Source organism: Lagopus muta, chromosome 4 (genome assembly GCF_023343835.1).
Source record: "Lagopus muta isolate bLagMut1 chromosome 4, bLagMut1 primary, whole genome shotgun sequence".
Lineage (NCBI taxonomy): Eukaryota > Metazoa > Chordata > Aves > Galliformes > Phasianidae > Lagopus > Lagopus muta.
Window position 1 is genome coordinate 9,629,788 of NC_064436.1, and position 24,953 is coordinate 9,654,740.

The following is a 24,953-nucleotide window of genomic DNA, read 5'->3' on the forward strand; positions in this document are numbered from 1 at the left end:
TGCAGGTATTAAGGATGACAGCAAAATCCACAAAGGACTTTTGAGATTACAACACTATTAGGTACACTGGCTCTGCTTTGCTATACACATTTCCTTAACACTGAGCATTAAGAATTCTTAACCAAGAAATAAGCACAAAAAGAGGAAAACAGAGCTGCTAACATGACAGGGAAAACAGAGCCTGAATTTTAAGAAATATATATCTAAAAAATAAATAAAATAGACTTAAAACCTAAGATACAAATCATCCTCCTGTGACTTCTCACTCAGCTCTTTGATAAACCATCTCCGTATATCCCTCGAGTGTCAGTATCTAGTGTCTCTAGATTGCTCCCTTTGCAATCTTACTGAACAAAGTTTATGACCATTTCTGAGAGATGTATAAATAAACAGACCTGGCTTTTATTCTGCATCGTAACTTGACCATAAATCACATCCTTCTGGAGGACCTACAGGATCCAAAGGATCTGAGCTAGCTTTTCTTTCTCCTTGTAACAGTCAGTCCTGCTCATCCCTGCATGGGCCAGGCTTGTCCCTGGGAGCTCAGCACTGGAGGAAAGTCAGGTGCCTGAAAAACTAGGCAGCAGCTGAGCAGGATCTCTGAGGAATCTGTGCTCAGCATTTCACAGCCCAGAATGAGTGATGATCCGCAGATCTTTCATGGGTGGTGGGTGCTCACCTTTGGATACAGCGTCAATAACCTAGGGTATGGCAAGAAAAGTGTGCCTTAGGTTGGACCCATAATTAAAACAGCGTCTGCCACTCTTCCACAGAAGAGTGTCTTTTAAAGAAAAATCTAGACTCAGAGAATTGAAACACAAATGTATCGTCACTACTGGGCTCTCAATCATGACTTTGATAAATGACTTCCATGCTCCCTACCAAGTGTCAGTATTTTGACATACTCTGTTTATCTCACTGGTCGGAAACTTTCATGTACTCTAGGAAGCTTGGAACCTTCTCCACTTGAGGCCCAAAACCTCAGATTTTATTTGTATTGCTTAGCTCACATTCAGCCAGGAGATGAAGGGAGCACCTCAGCTCTTTCACACGCTCCAGCTTTGTATTCTCTTCTGAGGCCTATTTGCCGGCAGTGCTTACAGCCCTGTCAGTCACGGAGGTTATGATGAGAAGCAATAGTAAATCACAGTGCTTGCTTGAAGGCAAGGGAGCTATAACCACCAACCTGACATGAGATGCTAAAAATAAAACACTGGCTGGGACTATCAATTCCATCGCATATGGAAATGAAGGGGAGTGGAGCAGAGCAGCACTTCCAGGCTCTCCCTCCAACCTGCATTATCTAGCACAGGATCTCAGCTCTAACTTCCTTTTAACTCTTCAGCACGGAAACATATCTCACTGCCAGACTTAAAATAAATGTAATAAGAAGGGTGTCAAGAGATAATTGCCTATTAAAAGTAGTTTTATCTATTACAGGAGGTTGTCCCGGAAGTCTGAAACTATTAAATCACTGAGCACCTGATTTATGAATGGGGTCGACTTTCTGCAGGCAGAATCACTTCTAACAGGAAAGGAAGCGTCTCCTGAAGTTCGCTGCACATTTCCCAGCCTGCAGAGCTATGGTCCTACAGAACCATTTCCCATAAAGCACCAAGAGCAGCAGGCAGAGCTGGCAGTAGCTGGAGTGGGATTTAGCAGTGCAAACAAGGCTTTCAGATGGGAAATGAGCTGACCAGGCCCCTCAGCTCAGAAAGTTAAACCAGCAGAGAGTAGCTACCAAGTAACAATAACGTCAATGCCAGGAAAGAGATTATGGTGCTTGCAACTGGATTCCCACTGAAAACACCTGTCACAGCACCCTTCCCATACTCCCACTGGTGCCCAAGCTGGGTACCAAATGGGGCTGGGGTGAAAGCAGAGCATTGCCTTGCTCTGTATGCATTTCTATTGTCTATACTGAGATCATACGTTTCTGATTTATGGAACAGTAAATGGCAAAGCTACACCGTGAGTAATGCAAGGGAAAGAGCTGGCTCGTTTGCTATCGTTCTGAAAAAGAACCGCGGGGGTTCAGAGCCCGTGACAAGCAGCCTGCATACCAAGCACGTCGCCCAGCTCCTGGTGTGGTACAGGAGGGAACGCTGCCCCTCATCCAGCATCTGAACTTCTAATGAAGCATTGCCATTAGCATATTAATGACGCCTTACGGGAGCAACAGAAGACAAACGCTGAGGAGCACAGAGGGGTGGAGGAAGGAGCTTATGTCTCCATGTGTGTCTCTGAAAGGAATCAGATTTTTCATAGCTGTTGAATTCCCTGACATTTAATTTTGAGCAGGAGAGTTTCCACAATGCCAAAGATCATGAAGGAACAATTTGCTGCCGTATGTTACCATTGATATTTCGGCATGAATGGAAATTGCGCCGTTCGGTGATGAAAAGAGCAGCTACTTGTAATAAGGAGCACCATGGAAACTGAAATATCATTTACCAAGGCAGACTCTTCTGCTGAAGGAATTTGAAATGAGAAAAATGGCAACTGCAGGTGCCTTGCAGTATTAGAATTTTAAAGCTATAAAAGGGTTTAGATGAAATTAAAAGGAGAGCTCTTAACAATACCGCATTGCTAAGAAGGGGCTGTCCAGCAGACAGGTATTTTGCTATGCAGTAAGTAAGGAAACGAGGCTCCAGCTAAGGACAGCCCAGCAGACGGGCCCCAGACGTGGGACAGCACAATGAAACAACTCCACAAAATGACAGAGTTCTGACACAGATGAGAAATCCATCCAAGTGTGAGCTGAAATGTGCCTTTGCTGAGTACAGTTACCGGAGGCAACTGAACAGACTTCAAATGGGAATATCTACTTCTCTATTTTTTTTTAGCTTTATTGCTTCTCACTAAAAATTCATAATAATTGAACTACAATCACATGCATAGGAGAAGAAAAGCATACGCATACAAAATCTTCAAAATCAATGGTGAAGCTGAATTTTCATTTTCTATGTCCAAACTGAGACTCTCAAGTCTAAGCCTTAAAGGCTTATATTTAAGGTGTAAGGTACTGAAGGTACTTCAAGTATAAAGTACATTAAGGTATTAAAACCGTTCTGAAAAACCAGCTCCTTCAAGGTATTTCGAATCAGATTGTGACATGAACTAGCCAGAATTATTCTTTTTCAATGATCTCGAACAGTATGGTCAGTGAGGCTTAGGATATATTTTTTAAATGCATCTTTGCAAGTGCACGCTGCCCAATGTACCTTCTGTCAATAAGATGCTACTCTTTCAAGCTAAGATTTTAAAACAAAGTGGCAATGATGTTTTCTTCAGACCTTTCTATGTTGTCTCTTAGTCTCACTCAATATCAACTCATTAAAAAGCTGTGTAACGGTGCCACCAGGAAACCCTGTGCCCTGGTACTCCAGAGAACACTGGCCAGCACCAGCCTCTTTAGCATTCACACCTAAAAACAAGCCTAGAAAAAACACCTTACATCCACAAGAAGCTCATTCTGCAATGAAGTTTCACTTAAGGAATTGCAATTTCATGATCTTTGTAGATAAACATTTACATTCATCTGCTCTTATTTAGCAGCTGTTTTTGTTGTTGCTGTTGTTTTGTAGTAAGTGAATGTGAAAAAATAGAAGTGCTTGTCCTTCGTGATAGGATGAGCCTGATTCTTTTTTACTAAAATAATCCCAATACAAGTTAAAGCTCTTGTCATTCTGGAGTGCTGCTATTCTCTACCCATTCTCATGACTTACGGTGGGAGTTTCTTCACTGCTGTTAGATCTTTTCAAATGATGATATCAACACTATCCTTCTAAGGGACACTTCATTCCATCATACTTCAAAAATTAAATACTGTTATTATATACTCTGCATTTTTTGCACTGAAGAAAACATAATGACAAGGTGAAGATGCAAATAAGAGCACTTGCTCAAAAACAAGCGCTACAAGTGAATGAGGATTGACATAATAGACCACAGCAGTGCAACTTGTAAAATGCAGATTATTCACTTCACAGATCCTCTGAAGCCATTATAGTCTTATACAAATCCACTTAGTTTACAGTTCATGGATACAGGCTACGCTGTAATTTAAATGATTGAAAACCATTATGGGATGTTAGTTAACCATTTCCTTCACTTAAATAATACATCACTGTCACTGCATGTTTAAATTTCCAGTGCACACAAAGACAAATATCAAAATACAGGCTACACAGGAAGCGACCCAAAATATCAGCAAACCCATAAGCATAGACAAAACAGCAACTATGTAGGAAAGAGGTACGCAGAGGAACATGAATCTCAACACTCACTGGGTAAGAGGAGCCTAATAAGAGGAGCCTACAGCCTTCTCTGATGGAAATTCTGCCATCACAGAGTGGGAGAAGTTCATCTACAGGAAAGATGCACAAAGCCAAATGGTCTTGTTTCGATACAACTGCAATATAACTTAAATACAAGTCAGCAATTCCACTGCTCATTAAAGTTGAAAAAATAAGACAGCCCCATTAAATTTCTCATCCAAAGACGACAGCATAAACGTTGGGTAAGTTGCTCTGCTAGCTGATGTAAGTGAAATACACATCGTTTCTCACGTACGATGATACCATTGCTACTGATGCTTTGACTAGGCTGTTCTAAAGGATAAATACTCTTGATGACATGCTACATGGTAATTACAGACTGTGCAGTTCTGTAAGTCACTTCTCCTATACCTGGGGACAACAAAGAACATAATACCTTTGGTATTTTAGTAGTTATTTTCTTTATTTGTGTTCTGTTCTGCAACTTGTGTTTTATACAAACGAAAAAATACACTTTCATTCAGTTGCTGGAATCAGCTTATAGGTGTTTAAGATGGTGCTCTTGTAAAAGGTTGCCATTAATGGCATACGAGAGGCTGCTACTGATTCTGACATAACGCTGAACATTGGCTTAGGGCTCCGCATGTTATTATTTCTGAGGCTCAGCACTAAAGGGAAAGAGGAACAAAGGGGGCACAAAGAAACTCTTCCAATTCTGCGACCAGGAAAAGCTGTATCAGGCACAGACCATTAAGCTGAATTAACCCAGCACTCTCTGCTGTACGTAATTATACTTAGGTAGCAGGTGTTGGCTTGCTTTTGCAAATAACAGGAAAAACAGTTGTTCGTCTAGGTCACAGGTTTCCTCCTATCTATGTGATCTACAGAGTAGTACTCAACAGCAAAAAGAGAGTTGGAGAGTTGCAAAATCACACTCTGTATCAAAGAGCAGGCTCTGAAACATGCCAAGTGCCCGTATGCTTTGTTACCTTATCCGGCTGCCAGCCTGAAGTGCAACCTGATAGCAGTTATCAGCTGGCACAATCGAGGTTTTCCTGCATTGCACTAGTAAACGAACATGCAGATCATCACAGCTGAATGAAAAACTGGTTCCCAAACAAGTAACTCTTAGATAGCCAAAGCACTTGTTGGTTTGGGCTGGAATGTTTGACGCTAACAAATCACATCACTAATGCTGTAGCTGACGCTGTAAGTCTATAGACTTAAGTTTATCTGATTCCTACTGAGACGCTGTTTGGTTTGGTCTCGTTAGCTGATGGGGTGAGTTTACTCACTTTCGTATCTACCATAAATGCACTGCCCTCCCATCCTTTCTCTGGTGAACTCAGCCAGGCCACCAAGACAAACCTGCTTAAAAACCTCAAAAAAACAAAAAGGGCCAACAAAAGTCCACAGCCTTCACTAGCTTAAACCTGAGTTGTGATCTCTCCAGTAAAACAGAATAGGTTTTACAGCTTAAGAGCTTTAAGACAGCATCAGTCTTGCAAGCGGATTTTATTCCTGCAATGAATATTCTGCAGCAGCTCTGAGTTCCCATGTACCATCATCCTCCTATACATGCACAGCTGTGCACATGTCTGGGGCTGCACGTCCCTCAGCAAAAGAGGAGATGTTCCAATAGGTTTGCGTGTATCTTGGGTGCCAAAGTAGGGAAAATGAAGGAAAACGCAAGCTAGTGGAAACTCAGAAGGCTACACTGTTTAGTTGTTACATTGCACGAGCCTGCTGTTAAAGCAGATTAGAATATTGCCAACTACCCAGGGAGATTGTGAATAAACATTTGTTTTACTTCTCTAGCAGGGCTGATTCACAGTAACAATGATTCACATAAACAAACAGAGAAGGCAAAAAGCAAAGCAAACACACCTTGCACTCAGCAGGTTATCACATCAGCACGCCAAGAGGGCCGCCAGTGCTTGGAGAAGGCAAACTGCAGCAATGTGACACGGGGCAACGCAAACACAGCACGGCCACAGCAACAGGCTGGGCAGCTGCCTCCCAGCGCGGGTGCAAACACAGACACACACCATGTTGTTATGCTCGGAGACACCAAAACTTTGTAAAACTCTTGGGAAAAGAGCAAAGCTCTTGGGGCTCTGTGCCACCCAAGAGCCCCCAGAAGGCAAGGAGAAGCCCAACAGCACCAGCTGAGCTCCTTGAGTTCTGCTTCCTCAAAAGATTTCAGCAGGGCATGAGAGGCCAGGCTGAGGGCTCGCCTCTTCAGCATCCAACAGATATTTGCCCCAGGGGCAACAGCTTTACCTCTGCCCGGTCACAGCACCTTACATCCTCAGCATCAAACTGACAGGGGAAGTCACTTGTTAAAATCAGGATGTCACAGTATCTTCACCCCTCCACAGAAGAGATTACTCCATGCTGATGCATTTGCAGGACTACAAATCATCTTCAGAAAATTTTTACTGTTTCCAAAATTCTGAGAGATTTCAGTCATTTCAAGTTGGGCTTTTGTCTTACACCACAGAACCTATGTAAACATGAGCAAATCCAGCAAAGGAAGCATTTCCTTAATGTACATGATGCAGAAAGATGGTCACATAACCCCTCTCGCGTCCCAGAGCAGCACAGTCATCACCAGCTGTGTCAGTATGGCCTTGACCTCCCCAAATACCTTCTACCCTCTTTTTTCCTTCCATCCTCCAGTGATGTTAGCTGAATACTTCTCATTTCTTGAGCAGCTGACTACCTTTCCGATTTCATTGCTGAAACCATTTACAATATCTTTATTACATTCTTAAAACATAAAAGGGATTAGAATCGAATACTACATGAGACAATTAGAAGAAAGTGAATAGAAATTGCACTATTAATTTCAATACAAATATCCACAGCTAAAAGACAGCACAGCAATACTGAACCCTACATCCATAGCATTCATCTTTGTTCTTCTTCCATTTTGCCCATCACCCTTCCTTAGGCATCCGTGCGCTCTCCGTTAGCTCTGACTGTTTGAAATGCTCACGCTAGGAAAATAAAGCAGAACAAATGAACAGAAAAGACAACTATGCTTTCCTTTATTATGACCTCAAAGCTTAAGCTGTCAAAGTTACGTCTCCCAGTCCTGAATATTTCCACAGCTGTCACCTCGACTTTTGTGTGAGTAGAAGCATTTCGTACCAGGAATATAAATGTTAGAAGAGGTAATTATACAAGTGACCTTGCCTTTCTTCATTCAATAGTGAATTATTAGTCTTCCCAACTGCAATTTTATGAGACATCCTTATTGCCTTAATTAATGATCAAGGTATATCTTTGAAGTCTTTACAGACACCACAGATTACATCAGTCTCTTTTCTCATTTACGCTTCCTGACCTGTCACAGGTAGCTCTAATGAAGTGGAAGCAGAGGACAGAAAGACTGGAAGTCACTTGAATCAGTTCAAATGCTAAAGTGGTGTTTAGAAAGCAGCCATGAATTACACAGGTGCCAGGGCCTGAAAACTGCAGGCGAAGATCATTTTTCCTCTTCATGGCATGGAATTTCCCCAGAGGACTCAGCACTCATAAAAGCACCATAAAGATGGGCTGGGGAAAGAAACAGAAACACACAAGAGAAAAGGAAAAAGAAATAGCAGCGTTTGTTGAATGCATGTTACACACACTTTCCTAGGCATTATAGATGGTGATAGCACCCATGAGGTCAGTCCCTAACAAAATGTACAAAGAAAATGTGCACACTCTGGAAAGCAGTGCATGCATGCAGCAACTGCCTGTAGCTGCCTGCAGAGGTGCCCAGTGAAATGGGCAGCGTGTGTTATCCCTGCTGCTGAAACCTTTTATCCCTCTGATCCCTATTCCAGAGTCTTCGTGTGTGTGGTGTCAACCACTGCAGGCTCATGTTGCATGGCACATCCTGTTTTCCAGGTGTGCTCCCTGTCTGTTTCCTCTCTGTTGACTGCTATCTGGAAGGCAACACTGCATCCCTAGGGCAAAGGACACCCAAGTGTGCTAGGAGAAATTTGCATTCAATAGCCTCGAACAGGGAAAACAAAAATTAAAGGGCTGAATTCACATTCCTCAGTTGTTATGAGCTACTTACAGTAGCTACTCTGCTGAAGCACTTGAAAATTGCCGTGTCAAAGAAACAAACACCTGTGCTGCAAGACTATAGGGTAACTTACGTTACCCAATCTAAAAATCTAGTTCAGTACAATTGAAGTTAAAAAAAAAACCAAAACACTTGGATTTTAATTTGGGTCTCCAATCTCAATTCCCTCCTGACCTTTTTCCTGTTTTAATTCAAGCTACCAACAATTACAGTCACAGTTTCCCTCCTTCACTCCAGGTGGTTGAAAACACTCTGGGCATTCAGCGACTCCCACCAAACCCCATCACAGACGGCTCCCAAGCATGGCTCACAAACACTTTGCAGCCCTTCAAACATTTGTACGTCTCATAGATTGCTTAATTGCATCCACCCTCAGAGAAGTAACAGCTTGTGAAGGCAAGGCCATCTACAGCAGTTCTCTTGGGGTGGTTGGAGAAGAGAGAGAAGTAAAAGCTGAAGGCAGAACTCAGCTCAACCTACCACAGCATCTGCTGCTCCAGCATGGACAATTTCTTCCAGATCCTTTCGTTTGTGACTCTAAATCCACTCACTGACGTGCAGGACCGCACAGCAGTATGTCCCAAAGGAAGTCTGGCTGCTTTTATACAGGTGCATTATTCCTTATTGATTTACTGCCATTCCCACTAGGAATTAGGAAGCAATTGCAAGAAAATTTTCCAGACAGCAAAACTACTATTCCTAGGCTGACATCACAGCTGGCCAAGCGGCTTGTTCAGTCCCCCACACTCTGCAATTAGCTTCGAATCCAAGCTATCCCAAACCATCAGCAAAAATTAGCTGGAATCAACTACAAATTAAGTAATAATTACTCCTTCCTAACGACGAATTGTATTTATGAAGCATATCATGTCACAGCTAACGACTGCATTGCCTCCCACATAATATTTTGTCAAGCATTTCTTAGCCTGATGCTGTACCTGAGGCCTTTGGGTATTACACACTGGGAAGCTTGGCAGGAGCCAGGGGCTGAGCACTGCAGCACTGCACAGGCTGCCAGGCTGAGCCACAGACACTGCACACCCAGCCCCAGACCTGAGCTTCGCTGAGAGACAGCACATAGCAGTACAGATGCTTTAGAAATCAGGAAAAAAAACATCAACTTATCTGCCTATTAACTTCTTCCAAAGTAGATGCTTACTGGAAAAAAAAAAAAAAGATGATAAATAGGATTCAGAATATTTGGGTCCCACTCTAGGAGAATCTCCAGCTTGCAGCAAAAGGAGCATCAAAAAATTAGAGTAAAAAAGTGCAAAAATTTATTTCCAAACTGAGATTTCAGAAATCTGAACCCATCTGAAAAACATGCATCCAAGACTGAAATGCTTAGCTTCAGAAATGAATAATCAGCCTTATAGTAAGAAACTATAATGAATGAGTTGACGATGTGAAGCACGCAAGGAGTAAGCAGTTAATCAGCTTAGAGAAAGAGCAAAAGTAAAAGCAAGTTCATTTTATCAAGACCAATTTCATGCCGGTGAACGAGCTCCCCTATGATCTAATAATGATCTCTTTCTCCCTCACAAAAACACACAAATGCTTCTGAATCACAGACTTAATTAAATTCTTTTTTATATACTTCACAAATAGCAAAACCCATTCTTGATTCTGTGGAAGTAGGATATTTGGTCTGGTAAATTGTTTTCTGCGTTCAGGAGATTCACTTCCCCCATTAAAGGTCCTTATAGGTCTGAAGGCTGCAAATCGATCATTTTACCCCTGACACAGGGCACAGTTAAACTCTGGAAAGGGAGGTTAGATTCACTGGTGTTTGGACAACTTGTCTTCTGAGATGCTTAGCAGAGAACTGATGGAATTTAGGCATTTTGCTGTGCTGTCAGGTGCAAAGAAAATTAGGAAGAGTAGGATTTCTTTAACAACGGCTTAGAAGTAGCTGGGGAGTTTCAAATAGAACATTCTCATTCTACAATGGAGAGTAAATATTCAAAGAGAAAAATAACTCAATATACAAGTAATGCACTGACCTGAGTTTCACTTTAAGGTAATCTGACGAATTCACATGAGCAAATGGGCTTTGCAAAATAGCTGAAAGATTAGCATTTGTCTCTCCCGATTATCTCCAGATGTAAATCCTATAATTTCTGCACTGAATATTTGGCACTGTGGCCTGACATGAGCAAAACAACTTGCAAATGCATCTTTTATGAGCAAATGGAACTGAATAACACAAGAGAGGTTTCAGTCTGCATGTAGAGAGCTGCTTGGCTTACATAAAGGTGGGATATCTGAATCCAGCTTCAGACTTAAAAGGATTTGTGCTTACACTCAGCTGGTTTGTGAGAAAGCTTGTCCAAAGTTCCTTTAAAAAAAAAAAAAAGAGAGATTGTAGCCCCATGGGGAAAATCCTCGGATGCTAATTGCTGTCAGGTTTGTGTATGTATCTACACACTCCCTTGTTCCACTGATACCACATGAGCCCTACAGGACTGTGCCCTAAAGAAGCCACACACAGGGCTTAATCCACTTGCTAAAGCCTTCGGGTCAGGCAGGAGAGACAGTTTTAAACCCAAAGAAAGTTTCCAGGTTCTCCAACTTTGGAACAAGTACAGACTCTCAAACTGCAGCCTGGACACGGTACCTCTCACACCATGAGGCGGATACAAACAGAAGGGAGGAGAGAAAGGGAAATAGGAGAAGGAAAAATGGAGTAACCCAGCCTTCATTTTCTAAGCAAGTCTGTGCCTGACCAGGTCTCCTGAGTCCCCGTTTGGTGCTTTTAATTGCATTGTCTTTCTTTCCCAAATAAAAAGCAGCGCTGAGGCGGGTTACAAATTAGACAGGATAGCTGGAGGGAGGTCTGTCGCTTACTTCTTCCATTTTGTGGTTCCTTAGGTTACAATCATCAATATTCTGCTTCAGAATAGAGCTTGGCATTAAACTATAAAGTAACAAAAGTGAACGGAGAAGCACAGAGGTGGCAGTGGCTTGCGTCCTCTCAATGAACATTTAAACTATCTTCCATCGTGATTGCTGAGCACATCACACGCAAGGGCTAACTACTGGTGGTCTAGACTGGTGGTGAGCAGCAGCACAGTTCAAGTTCCTGATATTGATTTTGGAAGGGGAGGTTTATCCTAATGTGAAGTGCCAAAATCAGTCAGCTACAAACAAGGGAACTGGGGGAGTTTCTGTGTCTCAGCCACCATTTTCCTCCCACCCATTTGCATCCTTATGGTGCTCAGAGACCTTGAAAAAGCCTCGCTCCGTTCTCCTAGATGCCGAGTGTGACTTTCAACTTTAATTAATACAAATGGGTGGTACACATTAGATTAATTAGACACGACATTCGCATTATTTAAATCCAATATAAAAACCGATTACAGCAAACATTTTGAAACCCTAATTTTAAAAAATGCCTAATGACATCAAGGCTTGGTGACTTGCTATACATCTACTGTTTCTTGCTTCCTTAGAAAAGAAGGAATAAATGAAGTGAGAAGAACACTGGAAAAATCTAATAGACAAACTGACTAATCTCAGACCCCAAGGTCATAGCAAAGCAATTCATTTCTTGGCTTTTCAGCAGCACAAGACATGATTTATCAATCTGAGACCAGGCTTATAAACACTATACATCTCAATAATATGTTCTTTGCACTGTGTAACTTTTTAAACAATGATAGATTGCTTGGGCTGGACCAAAGTTATTTTACAAACAGAAATAGAATTTTTGCAAATGAAACAGTCCAACAGGGAGGAAAAAAAAAAAAGAAAAAGAAAAAAAGAAAAAGAAACAAAGAGATGAGGCCAGATAGCAGATGTACTTAACTGTAACTGCTAAGGAATCTAACTATCTGCTATAAAATATTTTCAGGCACCACATCCTTCAAAAAGTCTCTTGCTCATCATTTTATGCAACTGAAATTGAAGACCACTATAGCAAAAATATTTCCTAATTCCAACAGCACTAACAAAAAATCACACTGCCAAAGAAAAAATAGGTATTTGGGTTCCAGAAGGATTGTGAGTCAATACCTGCAGTTGCCCACTTGATCACAGACTTCCTTCAAGTTGTTAATGAGTTCAAGTCTTAGTTTCCTTTCTCTTAAACTGAAATAATATTTTTGCCCTTCCGCCAAGAGCCTAATCTTTATAACATGAAGCCTTCAGGCTCATCATCTGCTCGCACTGAGGACGTGGCTCATGAATTTTTTAAAGCAGGGTTCTCTTTGGCCAGAACCTGACACGAACTGGCCCCAGCTTTGACAAGGCTCTGAAGGCAGCGCTGTAATGTAAAACACTGCTGTACCATTTCCTCCTCTGCAGCTTGTCAAATTTCCTGACAGAGTCGAGCACCAGCCTCAGAGCCTGATCCACCTGCAAAGGGAGGAAGGAAGTGCTGGCTGGGCACCTGCTGTTTCTGGGGTCTTGATTGAAATAACTCGGACTGTTTCTTGGAAGTACAGAACAGAGGCTCAAGAATACAGATGAGCTCAAAGACTGTGTATAAGGAATGAGTCTGAAAGTTCAACACGCTTGATTTCCAGTCCTCTAAATTTACTGCTCCAGGCAACACAGCTCCTGTCAATTTTCAGGTGACAAATACTCTTTCAGAGACCTGGCTGTTCCTTCGCTCGCTTATTATTTAGACAATACAATATGACCTCAGTCTGAGTAGGGCTGATCCTTATAATGTAAGAGAATCGAAAAGATCAAAGCCGCGCGTGATGGTGCTGCATGAGGTTATTGTAGGGAAGCTCTGCCTCGGGGATTAGTCAGAGATTCCATTTCAAACAGCAATCACGATTGAGCCAGCACACATATGCAAAGCATGATTTTAAAAAGTAAAAGTAAAAAAGGAATGCGTTATTACACTTCAGTGTTGTTCCACTTACTCATGTTAATAAAGTTATTTCAGGCTCCTTTTAAAAATACCGCACATTAAAGAAGCTGAGCACTGCAACCACAGCTCCCAGTGGAACAAACACCGACTTGGTGCTGCTTCAGGGCCCTCTGGCACTGATCGGGGGAAGCTCTTTAATGGAAAGGAATAAAAGAAATAAGTTCAGGCTTAAAAATGAGACATCAAAAGGGGGTTTAGCAGGAGACAGAAACAGCTGCTTTTACATCTTATGATAGCTCACGCTATATTAATGCCCTTTTGAGTGCACAAAAGAAGAGACTGTACCATTTCCAAAGTGAGAATCATGGCTGTTTCAAAAGTCTGGAAAGACATCAACAGCATTCACTTTCAAGCTGTTTCTTTTCCTTTCCCATTTTCCCTCCTGTAACTTAAAGGGCGCTTCCTTTCCACTTGGCTCATTTCCACTCTCCCTGTCCAGGATTTCATATCACCTAGGTATCTCAGTGCCTCAGGCCCATAGTATTTCATCCTATTTATACACCTAACTCAGCAATTTACTGTGCCTAGGCAGAGTGCTGCACCCACATAGACTCCCAGGCCCTCAGGAGCCCTTTCTGCCCATATAAACAGCCTCTCTGCCAGAGCACAAGGACAGCTTTCCACTGAGTAAGGCTAAGAGAACCATCTATCCCTGCATCTCTCCTACCCCACTGCCCTTCCAGAGGCATTTGTTACACTCCAGCAAGCTTCTGGTGCACCAGGAATCACATCAAACAAATAAATCCCTATCTGGAAAACTGCACCATCTAAAAAATGACCCAGCAGATGTTTGCATCTTCCTGCGCATTTTATGACAAAAATCAAAGGCTCTGGTCCTTCTTTCTCTCTCCACAACACAAGAATGCAGAGGCAGCCCACGACTTACCCAGGAGAAAGGAGCATTTCTGCATTCCCACTCATGTAAGGGTGCTGCTGCCCCCAGAACCCTCTCAGCACATTTCCCTGCTTGTTTGCAGCAGGAGGGGAAGGCTCAGGCTGATCGCCCAAGCTCCTGCTGTCTGTTACTCTAAAGCTGCCGCACACCTGGAAACAGGCAACTGTGACTGATTCTCTGACAAACATTTACCTTGGCATGCACAGTGCAGAAGGAATCCTCGCATTTGCCTCCGTCGCTGTAAGCAATTTGCATCCCTAACACTGACAAATATTACAAATTGCACACCTGGAGCTGTTACAAGCCCCAAGCGGCTCAAGGCTGCACTTCTTCTTCCATTTCAAAAACACCTGGAGTATCACTACAGCACTGTATGTGATCTTTAACATAAGGAACATTACAAGAGTGAGAGGAAAGACAGTATCTTAGCTCAAAATAAATTATAAAAATGCCTGTGACACTGAATGTGATCAGTGGCTCACACGATGCATGTATGCAACTGGTTTTGGCTTGCTTGGGGTTTTTTGCTATTCACAGGTGGCAAATGGATGAAAAATATCCCCTCTGTTTCATTTTGCCTTTTTGGGTAAAGGGAGTCCTGCATCCCCATTTCCAAAGGGTGCAGAGGGCTTTCCTAGCACAGCAGGCAAAGAGCCACTCGCCCTGTCCCCACCTGCCAATTGCTAAACAGGGTGTATAATCCCAGCCTTCTCTGTTGTTTATTTGTCCTGCTGCCCGGAGGTTGTGATCTCAGGCACCCTGCTACAAGTACTGTGCTCTTGCCTTTATCTTTGTCTCCAAGTGCAACCCAACAAGCAAAGTAATGCAGACAAGCCCTAACAGCTTTGTGACAGCAAAAGGGAACTGATTTTCCAGAGCTGCCTGGGAAGAAATCAAATAATGTAGACAAAGCCAGCCCTGCTTTGACTATGGGAGTGGGACAGCAATGCCTTTCTGTCCTAAGCAGCAGAGGGCAACATGATCAAAAATATGCACTCCTCTAACTCAAACCACACAAAACAGAACCGCAACACAAACCAAACTAGCTCTAACAAAAGTCACAATCACTTCAGTCAGTCGTTGTACAGCTGGCAGGATGGCAGAGACACACACCTGTATGAGAAGTCCCAAGAAGTGGTAAGCATGTGCATGTTTAAGAACGTTGTACAGTACTGATGGTAACCATATGAAAATTCTTAACTTATATTGCATCCAGCAAATGCTTTTGAACCCATCACCAAGACTGACTCCCAAACCACCTCCCAGAATTTCCTGAAGCAGACACGAAGCAGAATTGTTTAACTCATTTCATTGAGTTTCACGTTTCTTTTTAAATCAGTCTGCCATAAAAGCGACTTTTTTAAAGCACAAAAATCCACAGGTCTGCCTCCCTTAACCTTATAAAGTACACAGATTCCTGGCAGCTAAACCCAGATCTGCTATGAGATCCTCTAACCTGATTCCCTGTGTGTCGCAGGATGGGAAGTATTAGCCAGCTGCTTGACATGGAGCCAAATGACTTGGGTTTCACTAAAGCAAAGCTTCCAAAAAGGTGTTCTGTCTGAATGGAAGACTAACGATGAGGCATCTGATGTTTACATAGGTATTTGCTCTAATGATTAGTCAACCTTGTTAAATATTAATGTTATTTCTACCTGCATTTGTCTGGCTTCAGCTCCCAGTCATAAATGCCTTGGTATACACATCCTTATCACACTGAAGAGCCTGTTAACACCTAGGACCCCTCAAATACACTGAGACAACAGAAATCTGTCAGCCTTTCTGCCACCCTCATGTTTAACATCTTTTTTATATATATAAAATTATTTTTAGGTCTCTCAGAAAAATACTGAAAGGCACCAGGCTGAGCTGAGTCTTGAAGAAGCCACCTAAAGCCCTTCAGCATGCTCCCCACTGATGGCTGTGTGTTGTTTTTTTTCTTTACACATCTCAGATGTACAACTTCATATGATCACACAGTGCTGGAGATCCTTTTAAACAGAGTTATTTGGTACCCAGTCACGTGTCTCATTTAAAAAAAAACAAAAACAAACAACTAAGGAAATGACATCTATCTGATCATTTTTAAACAAGTAAATAATAATTTTTTTCCCCTCAACCCAATTTGATTTGGCAAGATGTTTTCTTTAATTGCAGAGGTTAATATTGTTCTCCTATTGGCCACTTCCACCAAGGTGTATCTGTCAAAGCAGCCTCGCCAAGTCAAGCTGTCCATAACAGGAGAGCTTTTCTTTTCACATTTTGCAGACAGGTGCTGTGAAAGATCTCATCTCTGGTTTGAAATAGACTCCCACCAATACTCCATATTAGGCTTAATTGGATGGGATGCTGTTCTGCACGCATTCAAGCTCCTGCAACATGGGGACATCTAAAGCAAGAAGAACTAAGTATTGGATTAATATTTAAACATAGCAAAACTGCCAAATATTGCAGCAGAGAAGTTTCTCGGGCAAAATCTCCCTGACAGGATAGCAGCAACTTTCACTGAAAGAAGCCACTGATAGTTACTTGTATCCTGAGGGGGAGATCGGAGCCCTGGAGAGCTGCTTAGTTTTCTGCTCTCCGTGCACATGAAAGCAGAACACATAATAAGGTCACGACAGGCCAAAAATAGCAAATCTTCAAGTAGTTGCAATTCAAACGGATATCAGATCTGCTGGAAAGTAAGCAATTTGACCAGCATGCAGAATTTCTGAGGATCGCTATTTTTACAGCATTTTGTATTTTACAAATAACCTTCAAAAGTTTAAGGAAAAAAAAAAAAAGGTACATACTTTTCAGGGTTTTCCACTTCTTCAGTAACAAAATTGAGGTAAAACCTAGGAAAGAGTCATAAATATATCATGAGGCCTCGGTAGATTTTAATTCTCTATTTATTTCACAGAGATTCAAGAAGATGCATTTAGTTAAGCAGTGCTGTTAATTCCAGCAGGCTCCTCACGCTCAGTAAGGGAATTCTCAGAAACAACAGCAAAGCAGAAAAAAGAAAAAAAAATGACAAGGGTTATGTCATGTCACTGAGGGATAAAATCACATCTTTTCCCCTGGCACAGGCCAACTATGCTCCCCTTAATGCTACACAGACAGACCCGAAGATATGCACCCTCAAGTCTTTTGCCATGTCGTGACCCAGCATGAAATTCCACACAACCTGTTTTGCCATCTCATCCATCCTCTTCAGCATTTGCTTCTAGACTTGCTACTGTGTGCAGCACAAAACAAGGAGTCAGGATAGTTCCAAAGAGAGATGGCTTCTGGCTAACAGGATCCCCAAGACATTTTTTCTTTGTCTGAGTGCTGCTACCAGGTTGAAGTAATTTGGTGGTGCTGCATTAGTCATTTTATTAATGCAAAGGCATGTTTCCTTGCATTCTTTTCTCTATTTGTCCTTTTTCTCCCAGCATTTTATACCCAGTAGTCCATACTTGCTCTTGGCAGGATGAGCTCACATACATAAGCAATACCACCTTTGTTTTGTACTTTAAAGCTGTATCATTAAAAGATAATAGTGTCACAGGCTATGCATAAATTTCTGCCTCCGTCCTGGGACACATCACCAGCACTTGCAGCACTCCTTCACATCCAGCTTATTGGATTGATTTAGCCCCATGAAACTGATAGTGCAAGGGTATTGACACTCCACTTAATGGTCTGCTCTTCTGTGCTCTGAGGCAATCAATTTGAGCTGGTGACAAAGACAAATAGGCAGCTTAGGAGAAGCACTAGCCAAACGAGATCTTTTCCTGCTAATTTCTTCTATAAGTGGCAAATCAGGACCATGAAATAAAAGTCAGAATGTGTAAGGGAAAAACAGAGATGATTTTCATTTCAGGAGGTTTGGAACGTCATGTGGAAAAAGGAAAGAAATAGGAAAGAAACAACAGCAGAATAGCAATCTTCTTGATGTAAGATTTCACAGTAAACCAACTCTGCTCCGGCAATGAATAATATTAAAGACCTTTTAAAGTTGCCACCATAGAAATGTGTACACCAAGGGCAATATTTTAAAAGTGAGAAACCATCATGTGTATGGATGTATGAGACAGAGGTGGCTGTATCAGAGAAGGAAGAGGGAAGAGACTGTCCCTATAATGAGTTCAATTTCTTTGAGCCTTCAAAATGCCAGGCTCTTTTCTTACATATCTATCACAGATAAAGGCTGCGGACTCGCTCAGGTTACCCCCCCACCACCCACCCACCATTTAATATAAAAGTGCTGTTCAGTGCTTTAGTGAGCATGTTTATACTGCTCCTGCAACGGGGGAGTTACAGGCCAACAGAGAACTCAGATGCTGGTCCCATTGTCCCTCTGAATGAAATAAATACATTCCTTATCATTCGTTCCCCAGCTTTTGTACAAGGGAAAGAACTTCACTGCCTGTGAGGCTATGGAAGGGAAAAGGAAGACCTCCAGACAAAGCTATCTCAAAAATAAGCCCACGCTCTGCAGTCTTTTTGTTGTATATTGTAGTCTTTTTTTTCATGCCACTGCTGCAAAGCACATCAGCACTGTGCAGAGTGGAGCCCTCGCTAAGCACAAACAAATTGTAAGGTAGATTTGAAGTGCAGAAGCTTCTTTCAAACCAGCCACTATGTACTTTGGTGGGGAGAACTTAAAAGAAAGTTCTGAGCCAGATACTTGAAGGCAGATTCTCATTACTTTGCTCGCAGTGAATAGCACTTAACTTTTGTGGAAGCCAGTTGCACTTCTTGTTAAGTGAGGTCCCATACTGCCAGAGCAGAAGCCACAGGAATCAGTGTTCTCATCTTGTTTTGTGGTCTTCACTGGCCTTATCAGAGTTTGCTTCTGATTCTAAAGTGCTGCTTTTACAAAGCAAAGGCTGAGGTCCACACAAGTGGGATGGAGATCTACAACTTTACATCAGTTGAGAGAGATCTTTTTCGTGTAATCATTGTCTTCTTCAACAAAATCTAACGCATGATTATTCCTTTTAGAATTGTATTAAAATACTTAGAATTTTAAAATGTTCATTTCTTGTTGCTTTTATTTCTAGCCTTGAGAACAGAAATATGCCTGATTTTTTTTTTTTAGAAGAATAATCTTTCCTTCTCAGAGCTGCCAGAGAGAAGCTACCAAGCATATGGGACAGCAGCAAGAGCTATCCTTACTACACGATGCTGTTTGGCAAAAGAGGCAGAATGTGTGACTCAATCTGTTGTATAAATAAATGCCTCTGTTAGTTCATATTAGTGTTTGCTTTGAGGACAAACGCTTATAGGTTTCAACAACTTACCAGCCCGAATAGGCGTACATTCCTGAATAGAAAGCAAGTGGTAATCCCATAATACTGGCATCATTCCCTGAAAAGGCATTTTTAAAGTGCTGTGTTTCTCCTGCAACATCAAAAAATAAAAAATAAAATTGAAAAACAAGCTCTTTGGACACCTCCTACTTTAAAACAAATAAATATATCACACCATGGAACATTTAATCACCCAGTAGTTCACTGACTTCAAGTTCTGCCCTTGACCTTAATTTCTGACCCAAACCTCACAGCCAAATTCTGCCAGCAACTGTAAAAAGTTCTTGTGGTGTCCTTAGCCATGTCACAGCAGAATCTGACCTGTTAGTTTATGTAAAGCATTCTGAGTTTGATGACACTCACCACACTGTTGTCTCCAGCAGTGACATATCAACACTGAAGAGCAAAATGAGCTCTGGGGTTTTTGCTATAAACATTTCCCTTGTTCATTAACATTTTCTTCAAATGGAGCATTAATAGCATTTCACTTATAAGAAACATTTGTAAAGTAAACAAACCCAGTATCTTAAGTCTTCCTGTGACTGAAGTTCTCAGTATTTAGTAAGTTTCTCTTCTGCATTATAGGCAGCACTGTAGCTTATGTTATAGCAAGAATCATGCTTCTCTAAATGCAAAAGTTTAGACATTTTGAGAAAAGTGCAAGGCAGACAGCAGAAAAGGTGCAGGAATAGCTGAGCGCCAAAGATCAGTACCAAATGAGTGTGCAAAAACCAAAGTCTCTGTCCAAAAACATTACATATACCATGAGACTGAACATTCAGTAAAGATCTTTCCAATCCTTCGACAACGGAGGAAGGTGCTGACAAAGCCAGTAGCCTTCCTGCTGGTGTAAATGCACCGCCTCTAAGGAACACCAGACATTCATCTTTCCTTGTGGATGGGTATTCTGCAGCTGAACAATGCAATGGAGAGGAGGACCCATGCAGGAACAAAGCCTGCCTGGAAATAGTCCTCCAAAAATTGTAACAAACAAGTGGGAATTCTAAGATCACATTATGAGCTTTAAGGAGAATTCACTGAGATTTAAACGAGCAACGGTCAAACCCTCTCCTCTCCTCTTTACTGAGCCCTCAGGCAGAACTTCCACTGGCGTGTGGAAGTTTTCCTTTAGAAAAAGGAATTGGAAACGCTCTCTGAGGGATAAAGCCCGTCCAAACCTGGGTCTGGCCTGTTCCAAAGGCAAAGGGGCAGATAGAAACACAGAGAAAACATTTGCGCATGAAAGAAGGTAAGGGAAGGCATGGCGATGGCCAGAAAGCAAGTGAAAAACATGCAAACAGAAATAGTGAACTAGCAGAACACTGCACAGGATCACCTTTATTTCAAAGACTATAGCTAAGGGCAGTGAGCCGCCTGTCCCTGCCATGCACTGAGCTCATGGCCAGAGCTGTGCAGCTGCCTCACGTGGGAAGGAGTCTTGTGGGGCACCAGAGTGGCCCCAGGAGCTGAGCCAACCACTGCCATCATTTTTGCTAGATAAAGTCTGCCACCAATTCATTAAATGTGTCCTCCTTTCTGACTCACTGTGGTGAATGGCTCCTGGTGCTTTGTGTAATTATTATCTAGCTTTATTGTAATGAGAGAGAGTTGTGGCTTGTCCCCATCTCACTCCCTGCCATCAGGGCTCTACTGTAAGAGTCTCCACTCAGGTGGCTCTATGGGACCAGCAGAGCTTCACTGCCGCACGGCCTTATCCAAACGTCAGCAGGAAAAGGCTGCATACCGTGTCCATGCAGGATATTTTCACACTCCTTGCTCAGGTAGCAATGATCTGCCCTGTTCTCCTTTCTTACTCTTGGATAGGCCCAGATCATCGGTCTTTAGGTTGGACATAAGGAAAAACTTCTCAGAAAGAGCAATCGGGCACTGGAATGGGCTGCTCCACAGCAGTGGAGTCACTGTCCCTGCAGGTGTTCAAAAAATGTGGAGATGTGGCACTGAGGGACATGGTTAGTGGGCATGGATGTGTTGGGTTGATGGTTGGACTAGATGCTCTTAAAGGTCTTTTCCAACCTTATCAATTCTGTGATTCTGGTCTATGATATAGCTGCACGCTTTTGTTTTTCCATTGTGAGAAGTAAGGCACGCATGCAGCTGAGCATGCTGGAGAGCTGCAGGCAGGGACTCTGTGAGAACAGCAGCTAGCTATCTTGTCTTCCAAGACAATATCTCTACATCATTCATTTCTCTCTGATAATGAATCATCACAGCCATTCCTATTTATTGGTTCAAGATTAGCACCCACAATTGGAACAGCCTCCGCAATAACGTTTCTTTCATACAACCCCAAATCTGAGCCCCTGTGACCACCACACCCCTGTGCTGAAGAGAAGCAGGCACCAGCACAGTTCCCAAAGTTCACACAGAATGCAATTTACAGAGAAGGGCAATCCTGTCACTGGCTTGGAAACCAACTCTATCTGAATAGTCTCATTGGCATGCAGAAGGAAATACCAGTTCATCCCAGTGTAGTTCCACCTCTAATCAATTACACAACAGTACAGAGCTCCAGTTGAACAAGCAGAGACTAATTAAGAGATTTTGCTGCTATAAGCATTATTTGGTGGAGGCAGGTGGGGGGAGACTGGGGAGGGTAAAGATAAAAGCACTTTAAAAGCATTTACTTTTCATTTCATACCTTTAATTAGCTGGATAACTCCGGGGACTATAATTATCAGAATTGCTACAAGCTTGCAAAAGGTAAGGAAAATCTGAATGCGGGCACTCCAGCTGACACTTGTGCTATTCAGGACCATCACTAGCGCTGCAAGAAGGAAAACAAAAGTCAGAAAGAAATATTCATTCTGCTGAAATCACCACAAAACTCTCTGAGGCTGCACAAATAGCAGACTCTGCAGTGCTGAAAGAAATAATGCCCTGATAGTCTTCCCTATCTGCTGCCCTCCCACCCCTCTCACGTTTCCCTTACAGTTCCTGTACTACTAAACGCTTAAGCTGAGCCCTTGTAGGACCCTTCCATTTCTCCGTTCTCCACTTAGCTCATTTTGCACCAAATTAAAGCTTCGTTTACCCAGGACTGTTAGCTGTTGGTAGGTGATGGGCTGACAGAAGCTGCCTCAGATGAAAAAAAAAAATAATTGCACAAGCCCTGTCACTCCAGATTTCTGTACCAGTGCCAGTTTGATTAGAGATTTGCATTTTCAGAAAACAGTAACAATTAATAATGACATTAAACTTTCTCACCCCCATTTAGGCCCCGCATGAATTTGTCACTCACTGCCTTGTTTACACCTCCTCCTTTCTCTTGCTTTCCCCTCCTGTGCAGCCATTCCGTGGTGACACAGGAGGGACAGAGTGCAAGCGGCATTCCTGCCCACACTGCAACTGGTGAGGAAACCAAAACTCAGGTTGACACCTCGCCAAGCCAAGGAGCCCAGGGGTGAGGAGCTTCCCTGCCCTGCCTGCCCAACACACATCCCACTGGGCCCCTGCTGGAACTCAATGATGGGAGTTCCTACGGCTCAAGTGCCACTCATTCCAGTTTACGTAAACAATTACCCTGGCAAAACAGAATCAATAAAATAGCTCACCTAAAAAAAAATATTTACTAACTGAATGGAAATTGTGAGTCATTTCACTAGATAAAAATTCCTTTTTCCCTTCTGCCACATGGAAAGGTGAGTGTGGCACAACAAGCCTGCTCATTGATCATCTCGCTCCTTCCATCGTGTGGAACTAATGAATTAGTCCTTCATCACAGCTTTTCCTTCTCTCCAGCCCTCCCAAGAGTGCTGCTCTATCTGCCTCATCAGCCACATAGCGCACCACAGGATGCATAGAATTGCAAGGCACTGTCTCCCACCAGACCCTGCAGGTTTGTGGGAGCTGGCATCACAAACCTGGCACAGCACAGGGCTCTGGCTGCAGAAACAGCTGGGCTGTCCCACGCCTTCTGTATTGATTCTGGCCAGTGGCAAGGCCAAAGTGTATTTATAAGCAATTCTCCCTTGAAATCAAAAAGATTACAAGAAAGACAGAGAGCTGTTGGAGAGGATACAGAGGAGGGACACAAAGATGATCAGAGGGCTGGAGCATCTCTTCTATGAACACAGGCTGAGGGAGCTGGGCTCGTTCAGCCTGGAAAAAGAAGGCTGCGGGGTGACCTCATTGCAGCCTTTCAGTACCTAAAGGGAGCCTACAAAAGGGAAGGGAGTCAACTCTTGGAAAGGGTAGATAACTGCAATACAAGGGGAAATGGTTTTAAGTTGACAGAGGGGAGATCTAGGTTGGATGTCAGGGGGAAGTTCTTCATAGAGAGAGTGTTGAGGTGCTGGAACAGCTGCCCAGAGAGGCTGTGGATGCCCCGTCCCTGGAGGTGTTCAAGGCCAGGTCGGATGGGGACCTGGGCAGCCTGGTCTGGTATTAAATGGGGAGGTTGGTGGCCCTGTGTTTGGCAGGGGGGTTGGAGATTCATGATCCTTACTTGAGGTCCCTTCCAATCTGGGCCATTTTGTGATTCTGTGAGAAAGCTACAAGCAATCCAGAAAAAAAATGTAAACAACATTTTCTGAAATTTGTATTTGGGAAAGTGCAGGTCCCACACTCAAGTGAACAATTTACCAAAATCAACCAATGTTGTTGACCAAAGTCAACACAAACTCACACTATCACTTAGTTTTAAATTTGCACCAAAAATAAACAAACAAACAAACAAAACCTTAAAGGTTACAATATTTTTCCATTCTGTATTTTACCATATTTTAGCATTTTCTGAGTCACAGAAGTAGTCACAGAAGTATCACCTGGACTTACAGTCTCATTTGAGACCCAAACACTTTTTTGGTTCATTAAATCCTTGTGTGTGTATATTTAGAAGGAAATAGAAAATCCATGGGGCCCACCTCATTACTCTACTTTCCCAATATTACGTTGATGTAATTTCACTAACTGAAACGTTGAAAGCTCCCCTTAATTCACTGCCGAATAGCAGTGCTTACCAAGGCTCCCTCTCTTTCTTAGGGCTCGATCACCAGGAAAATAGGGTAGAAAAGGCTAACAGGTGTCATTCAAGCTTAGTATATTAACATAGTTATTTAACCAACAGCAATTAAGCTACTAAGAAATCCCGTGCCATAAACAAGCACTGACTCTTTTCAGATTTCTTGCAAAGTTCATTACAGTGCCTTTTACTACTCCACAGGACAAGCCCAGGAAGGGACCAGGCTACGAGAAAATGTCACCTAAGAGTTCCAATCTCAGGAAGAGATCTGTGACTTGACGACTAGCATACTCAGAGTTCAAGACCCCTGCAGCAATCAGTCTGCTACTTGACCTGTGGCAGAACAGGTTATGTGAGCATCCTCACCCTCCTTGAGTGTCATTAATGCATCGCTTTCACCCTCCAGATATGAGAATGTCATCAGATGGCAAACTAGAATGAACATCAATTTTGATCCACTCATCACCCTGCTTGCTCGTCAGCCGCACACAAATCACAAACCACAAATCTGCCTAAGAGCCACAGTGGCTTGAAAGAAAAGCA

The 24,953-nt window shown here is 42.6% G+C and overlaps 1 protein-coding gene across 6 annotated transcripts in view; it reads right to left on the reverse strand.

The window, feature by feature from the left end:
• The window catches only part of SLC7A11 (solute carrier family 7 member 11), a 286,289-nt gene that overhangs the window by 20,533 nt on the left and 240,803 nt on the right, over positions 1-24,953 (reverse strand). For all 6 annotated transcript variants that reach the window (XR_007376682.1, XM_048942977.1, XM_048942976.1 and 3 more), the window contains 3 exons: positions 22,089-22,214; positions 19,421-19,520; positions 16,940-16,984 (listed from right to left, as the gene is read on the reverse strand). Coding sequence is in view for 5 of the 6 variants with exons in the window: in XM_048942977.1 (XP_048798934.1) it covers positions 16,940-16,984; positions 19,421-19,520; positions 22,089-22,214 (271 nt within the window). In the remaining variant the exon portion in view is untranslated. The remainder of the gene's footprint in view (positions 1-16,939; positions 16,985-19,420; positions 19,521-22,088; positions 22,215-24,953) is intronic.